The sequence below is a fragment of the Sinocyclocheilus grahami genome, unplaced genomic scaffold (genome assembly GCF_001515645.1).
Source record: "Sinocyclocheilus grahami isolate Dianchi unplaced genomic scaffold, SAMN03320097.WGS_v1.1 scaffold338.1, whole genome shotgun sequence".
In the NCBI taxonomy this organism is placed as follows: domain Eukaryota; kingdom Metazoa; phylum Chordata; class Actinopteri; order Cypriniformes; family Cyprinidae; genus Sinocyclocheilus; species Sinocyclocheilus grahami.
In genome coordinates, this window is record NW_015505517.1 from 647,060 (window position 1) to 655,264 (window position 8,205).

The window sequence follows — 8,205 nt, forward strand, 5'->3', positions numbered from 1 at the left end:
TTTGCTTGGTGGGGTTGATTGTGGTTGTGAGGGGGGTGGGGGGGGGGGGGGGGGGGGGGGGGGAGCTAAGGAAGTGAGTTGCAAGACTAAAAGCCACAAAGGAAGAGGAGAAAACAATGATAAGTTCAGTTTAGCGCTGTCAGTGACAGACAGTTCAGGCAGTGACTCAGTTTTATGATCATCTTATGAATGCTAATCTGAAATGTTGCTTATGTTGGCACAAAATTGTTATCAATAGTGGATTAAGAAGTTATACTTTTTTATTGGAAAAGCTGCAGTGAAAAAGCTTTTTTTTTATACCAAGGTTTAACTTTTTAATAATAATTTTAAAAAAAATCAATGAAAACAAAATGCACAGTTTCAGTTTCCATTGTTCAGCTGAAAAAAAAAACTAAATTAAATTTTTGTTACTGTTGGTGTTATTTTTGCATTTTGTGTGTAAAATAAAAATATTTAAAAAAAAACACACATATTATAGAAAATAATATTTACATTTAAATTGATTACGATTAAAATCCAAAAATTAATCAAACAAAAATGTGATATTGCTTTGTACAAATAATATTGAACTGGCCGTCAAAATATCAAAATTCTGTCATCATCCACTCATCATCATGACACTCCAAACCCAACTTTTGATTTAATAGGTTTTTTTTTTTATTCTGTGGAAAACAAAGAGTCTCTTGACGGTCACCAAAACAATATAGTATTGTCTTTTCTAATTAAATTAGCTAGGTTGGTCAAGATACAATTACTGGGCCATGATGACACCAAGTTTTTTAGAAATATCCAAATATTGCATACAACAATCATGCATGGGTGTGGATGTGATAAAGTTTTTCTGAATGCAGAACTGTCTGGTGGGTTTAAAGTCAGACTCGTGCCTTATAAGAGCTGACAGGATCTGAATGTGCAGAGAACACACACCCAGCATATAGTAACTATTTATCGAGGGACGTTAGTCATCATCTCAGAAACACTCACAAAGAGTAGTAACTTTCACCCTGTCAGTGAGAAACATGCTTTCTCTGAATGAACTATTACTTTCTAAAGTGAGTCTATCTGAACTGATTCAAATACACGAGTCTGTCTAAACTGATTCAGAAGTAAAAAGTGTAAACATTATTTTGTGGTATATGCTGCTTATGATGTGGCTTCACTGGTTTAAGGCTCAAGAGCTTGTCTAAGCTGATTCACTGCTGAGGAAATGGCTTTTGATTTTAAACTAATTTTCTGGACTAATTCTGTACTAACACACAATGAATTATGAACAATAAAAGTCATTTGAATAGGAACGAACCGACTGTCCCAGTGAAGCTTCCAGCTGAATTTTAGCTGGACATGATCGTCGATGTGTATTTTGATGTGTAAAGAAGTTTGATGGTTTCTACACCAGAGCCCTGTGTGTGCGGACAGATATGTGGAGAAACAGAGCTAGGTGTGTTATGTAATATTACAGCAGGGTTGCCATGGAAACGGCCAGAACTGAGACAAAACCCAGGAAAGAAAGAAATTAATATCACAGCCAAACAAGAAATAAGTAAGAAATCACAATGAAGTTTCAGAGCAGACAGGTTCTGACCCGTCAGTGAGATCATAAAAAGAGCACCTGTAAGTGACATCATTCAAAACTGACCTCACCACAATATCCCTTGTGAAAAAGTTTGCTTAATTGTAATGTGTACATCAAATCTTAAAAGTATATTTAAAAAGAACTGTACTTGCAGATAGCAACATACTTGCAATATTAATGTAATTAAGTGTACTTAAAGATATTGTTTCTTAACACACTTTTTAACACAATTTAAAAAACTTTGTAAATAAAAATGTTTACTTTAAAGGAACACTCCACTATTTTTGAAAATAGGCTAATTTTCCAACTCTCCTAGAGTTAAACAGTTGAGTTTTACCGTTTTCGAATCCATTCAGCCGATCTCCGGGTCTGGTGGTAGCACTTTTAGCTGCAGCTTAGCATAGATCTTTGAATCTGATTAGACCATTAGAGCATCTCGCTCAAAAATGGCCAAAGAGTTTCGATATTTTTCCTATTTAAAACTTGACTCTTCTGTAGTTACATTGTGTACTAAGACCGACGGAAAATGAAAAGTTGCGATTTTCTAGGCCGATATGGCTAGGAACTATACTCTTATTCCGGCGTAATAATCAAGGAACTTTGCTGCCGTACCATGGGTGCAGCAGGCGCAATGATAGTACACAGCGCCTGAAAATGGACTAACTTCCGTCAACATAACCAACGTGACCACCTGCTTGCACAGGGAGCGTGCTGGGGACTATTTTCAGGTGCTGTGTAATATCATTGTGCCTGCTGCACCCATGGTACGGCAGCAAAGTTCCTTGATTATTACGCCGGAATGAGAGTATAAGACTACATAAAAATATAGAAACTCTTTGGTCATTTTTGAGCGAGATGCTAACGGTCTAATCAGATTCAATGATCTATGCTAAGCTACAGCTAAAAGTGCTACCGCCAGACCCGGAGATCGGCTGAATGGATTCGAAAACGGTAAAACTCAACTGTTTAACTTTTAGGGGAGTTGGAAAATGAGCCTATTTTCAAAAATAGTGGAGTGTTACTTTAACGTATATGTTTGTGTTGACTAGGGCAGCACGATAAATCGCATGCGATATTTAATGCGCATCTTGTCAGAAAGCCGGTTCTTTAATCAGCGGTAAATCTCCATCACCTGCGGGCTTTCACATGGAGCAGCATTAACTACACACACTGACGAGCTGCGGAAAAAATCGCGCGAATATGAACGTGGTTTTGCGCAGCTTGTCAGTGAACAACGGCTCTGTGTAGTTAATGCTGCTCAATGTGAAAGCATGCACATGATGGAGATTTACCGCTGATTAAAGAACCGGCTTTACTGATAAGATGCTCGTTAAATATCGCATGCAATTTATCGTGCAGTCCTAGTGTTGACTAACATACTAATGCAAATGTAAAATACATGATTGCAATTTTAAACTTTAGTGTGTTATTCAATATCACATGTGAAGTTTATATTTTAAATGTACTAAATTGCAACTTCATTGCAAATTTATAGTTACAAATATATTCAAACACATGACATACAACGCAACAGAAATGATATTGTATTCTGTTGAAGTTTCAATAGAAATGGCATTAAAAGATATTTTAGTTTACCATAAAAGTTTGTCAGCACATGCAGCAGAACACTTTCACCATATTTCAAAGAAAATAAAAAAAAATTAATATGAAATTACATATAAAGATGTACTTAACGCCTACTTAAGTGGGTAAAAAAAAACTTTAAATCAAGCTGCATTTAATATAAATGTAAACTGTAAATCATTTTCATTTAATTGCAAATAACATGCAGTTAAGTGTTTGAAAACATTGCATGCAATTTGCACTTCTTTTTAAGGCATATTATTTCCATAATAAGTACTATTTTTTTTAAAGTATGCAAAATATCCCTCTTTTTCAAAAAGGAGTTCAGATTAGTGAAGAATACATCTCTTACATTTCTTTATTGGCACTGCTTTTTAGGGTTCTGATGAAAGCAGAGATCTGATTGGCTGTCTAGATTTGACTGGGTTTGTGATGTGGAAGCTTGTGTCCTAAATTGGCTGATGTCTGTCTGCGCTCACCTTCTGTTTGCCTGAGAAGGCGTGGTAGTAACATGACACATACGTCATGATGGCCTTTTCATCGGAACGCAACGTACTAACGATATCTGCCCAGGGAAAGAGGGAGCGGGAACAGAGAGAGAAAAGGAGGTGGAGAGGAAGGGAGAGAAAAAAAGCACAGAGTAAAAGACTGCATAGACACAAAGGCAAACGGGGCACAGTTCTACAGAAATGATACAAGGCATGAAGAGGTCTCCAGGAAGTCTCATTGACACCGGGAATGTTTGAGTATTTCTTTTAGGAGACTGAAGTGGAGACACACTCATGCCTTCATCATAAGACTTCATTTCCTTCATGCAACAGGTGGAAAGACTCATGCAACTGTAGGGGGAGCATGAGCCCTGAGGGGCGGAGCTTAGCACTGCAAAGAGTCAGAGAGAGGCAGACTGTTAGGAGAATAGGAAACCACGACAACCAGTAATCACTGCTACTGGTGATCACAAAACCCAGTGAGCAGAAACAGAGAGAGGGGAGGGACGTATTGGGTGAGTGTAGAAGTTCATGGCATTGGAAGGGGTGCCCTGCGATACCTTCTGCGCCCCAGAGAAGGCATGGTAGAAGCTAGAAACGTAGGTCATGATGGCCTTCTCATCAGGACGGGCTGTACCAACAATATCTGCAGAGAAAGAAGGGGGTGATATTAAAGTAATGAGAGAATAAATTAATAATCAGAGCACATCACACACACTTCAGAGGCCCATCTGAGGTGACTTCCTGTGTAAAGAAAGCATTGTTAATGTGAATGGATATGAAACTACTATAGTCAACCAAAAATTAAGCTAATCATTAAAATGTTTGAACAAGTTTTGACTTTTCTGAAGGTAATACTTTGAGCAACAAATGCTTCTGAGCAACAAAATAGTTGTTATAGTTTTTGGTAAGTTTAGGTTTTTGTGTAAATGAAATGTTCCAGTACAGCCACTTGACACTTTTCTCCTTCGTTGTAAATCAAATGTTCAGATACAAATTATGCAGATTTTAATGTCACCATCTTTTTGCTGGGACATTACACTGTTTCTGAGACTGCTACACTATTCAAATAAAATGTATTGTTTTGTGTTGGGGCCAGTAAAAATGTGAATTTGTGTATTGTTTTCTATCTGTGTGAACTGTGTAAAGTGGCTTTTATGTTTAAATAGAAAGTTGCAAGAAAGAAAAGACAGTTCAGTATGCAAATAGATGTAAGAACGAAGACCCATTTAAATTCATTATGCAAATATTATTGCCATCTCGCATGCTAAACATTCTATCAATGTAAATAAATGAAAGATTTTCTAACTTTGATCTTAAATTTGTTAAAGTTAAGAACAGAAAACCAAAGCTGTATGTCAAGCGGCTACTTAGGATTTAAAAATGTTTGAGGAACATCAATCTAGTGCAACAGTGCAACAATCTAAATGTGACCCTGGACCACAAAACCAGTCTTAAGTAGCACGGGTATATTTGTAGCAATAGCCAAAAATGCATTGTATGGATCAACATTATAGATTTTTCTTTATGCCAAAAATCATGAGGATATTAGGTAAAGACCACGTTCCATGAAGATATTGTATACATTTCCTACCATAAATATATCAAAACTTAATTTTTGATTAGTAATATGCATTGCTAAGGACTTCATTTGGACAACTTTAAAGGCGATTTTCTCAATATTTAGATTTTTTTGCACCCTCAGATTCCAGATTTTCAAATAGTTGTATCTCGGCCAAATATTGTCCTATCCTAACAAACCATACATCAATGGAAAGCTTATTTATTCAGCATATGACTGGTTTTGTGATCCAGGGTCACAAATAATATCCTAAAAATTCTTTCGAACAGACTATGTTAAGGAAACATCCACAACCATGCCTGCAGTAATGGGGTGTAATTCAACCTACACACATACCTGCAGTCCTCCTACAGCTCTATAGTTAGACAGAGGTCTAACCTAATTTCACAGTGAAGTGGAACAGAAAGAAACCTGTCCTCTACACGTCTCACCTTCTGCATCCAGCATCTTAGGGATGTCCAGGTACTTTTCAGCGACGTCAAAGGCGGTGTTCAGATTAGTCATTGGGTCGTCCTGAGTGAGAGCAAACATCAAAGCATGGGTCATGGTCTTTCATACTGCTGGTCTCTATATGTGGTCAGAGGTTCTGGTAATGTCTCACCTTGCGTAGTTTACCGTAATCAATGAGCTCTGGACGATGTCTGTGAATGAGTGCACAGAAGCCCAATCCATCCTTCCAACTGACAGGGAGAGAGACAGAAAGAGAAATGTAATATATGATGCTGTAGCTCAGCGTTCAGTTGCAGTATCTCTGTCAGTCTTGATCTTTTCCCATCATTCACTCTGCTTCTCTCTAATGCTCATTTCCTGTCTGCTCACCTGATGTGGAAATTCTGGATGTTGACATTTTTGTAGGGAGCTGTTTTTCTCTGGCACCACAGCAGCAGGCCTTCTTTAGCTGAGGTCTCTGCACACACACACACACACACACACACACACACACACACACACACTTGTATCATATGGAATCTCAGGAGTGGAAAGATAAAATTGTCATTTAAATGACTCACACATTCCTGACATTACGTTTGTATTAAACAATGAATATTCAGAAATCCAAAAGAGCAGAACGGTATTTTTAGTCAGTCACACAATACACACAAATTAACTGCCTGCCTACTGCCTTTTTTTTCAAGATCTAATGCATCACTTAGGCTATAAACTGAAAAGTATGTGTGTGTGTGTATGTGTGATATTTATATATACCCTCCACTGAGATGTCCTGGATGGCGAAGCGGAGGATAATGGTCCAGATCATCCCCAGAGTCATCTTAGCATTCCCATCAACAATCTCTGAGCAGAACAAACACACGCACACCAGCATCACATTTACTGTAACAGCTCAACAATGAGATCATTTTACAAACAAAAGCCATATCAGAACCAGAAAGCAGCTTATATAATTCAGATAATTCTGCATTGACAAGAAATTAGATTTGCAAATATAATAAACATGCATAAGGCTATATAATTTTCTAGAAATATATACATAATTTATATTTTTTTATTTATTTTGATAAAATTTAACTTTTTTTTGCATTACAGTTGTGACAACAAAAATGCTTTATTGTTATGAAAATAATGACACTTAAAAAACAGTCCTACAAATATGCTTCATTACGTCATTACTCATTATTACTTTTTCCTTTTGATTTTCTGCTTGATTCACTACTGTGAAAATTCTTCTGGCATCCCTCCACCATCCCAAGTACACATTTATTTTCATTAATTTCAATTATATCTTAAATATAATTTAAGCTTTATTAATTAATTAGGACTGTAGAGAGCAGGTTGTGAGCATTAGTGAGTGTTTAGCAAGGTTTTAGAGTCTAAAGTGCAGGAGAATAGCTTTGCTAGGTTATTTTCTTTGATATGAAAACAATGTAACTAAACTATCTAAACTTTTGTTATACTTTTAAAACAAAACTGCTGAACATGTTCCCAAAAGGTCCTTTTTGGAGACATTCTTAAAGGGACAAATGGTTTTTAAAGGCTAAATTATATGAAGACTAAATAATGTCTGTATTCACTTCTAAATACGCCAAAAGTTTCATTTTAATTATTTGTTTTTATTTTTTTTACACATAGATGTGGATGGGAAGTCTCCATTTAAATATCTAGGTAAACATGCGTGTTTCCTCTCCGTTTTCTTAAACTAATCTCATAATACACTCCACACACATCCCAGTATGTGTGTGTAAGTGCATCCCGGCTCTGCCAGACACACAAACACACACACACACACACACACACACTTTCATTTTAATTATTTGTTTTAATTTTTTTTACACATAGATGTGGATGGGAAGTCTCCATTTAAATATCTAGGTAAACATGCGTGTTTCCTCTCCGTTTTCTTAAGCTAATCTCATAATACACTCCACACACATCCCAGTATGTGTGTGTATATTTTTTTTACACATAGATGTGGATGGGAAGTCTCCATTTAAATATCTAGGTAAACATGCGTGTTTCCTCTCCGTTTTCTTAAACTAATCTCATAATACACTCCACACACATCCCAGTATGTGTGTGTAAGTGCATCCCGGCTCTGCCAGACACACAAACACACACACACACACACACACACAAACTGGTAACAGTATTTGACCAAGGCAAAGGCTTTGGTAGATGGCTAATCTGTCTGGAATGCTGCTCTGGATTATACATAGAGAGAGAGAACAGCTAACATGACAAATACACACACACTATAGATTGGTCTAATATATGTGTGATACTGCGAGAACCACCAACTCGCTTGGGGACGTAGAAAGTGTCCGTAAAAGATGTAAAAATTATGGCTTTACCCACAATTAAATGTAGTTTATTTACAGCACCGTAGATATATACAAAAGTCCACGAGTGATGGCGTGAAAAAATATATACAGTGTAATCACCAAGACAAAAAAATATAAAGTGACAAAGAAACAACAAATTGAAAAATAAAGACGAAAAAAATATATACAAAATATATACAA

At 36.6% G+C, this 8,205-nt stretch overlaps 1 protein-coding gene across 4 annotated transcripts in view; it reads right to left on the minus strand.

Annotated features, from left to right (window-relative positions):
• The window catches only part of actn1 (actinin, alpha 1), a 42,655-nt gene that overhangs the window by 9,836 nt on the left and 24,614 nt on the right, over positions 1 to 8,205 (minus strand). For 3 of the 4 annotated variants that reach the window (XM_016295605.1, XM_016295603.1, XM_016295606.1), the window contains exons 5-9: positions 6,434 to 6,520; positions 6,047 to 6,134; positions 5,829 to 5,907; positions 5,659 to 5,740; positions 4,206 to 4,291 (exon numbers count right to left, since the gene is read on the minus strand). In XM_016295605.1, the coding sequence (XP_016151091.1) occupies positions 4,206 to 4,291; positions 5,659 to 5,740; positions 5,829 to 5,907; positions 6,047 to 6,134; positions 6,434 to 6,520 (422 nt within the window). Of the gene's footprint in view, positions 1 to 3,636; positions 3,723 to 4,205; positions 4,292 to 5,658; positions 5,741 to 5,828; positions 5,908 to 6,046; positions 6,135 to 6,433; positions 6,521 to 8,205 lie in introns of all 4 variants that reach the window. The other variant, XM_016295604.1, reaches the window with a different exon arrangement.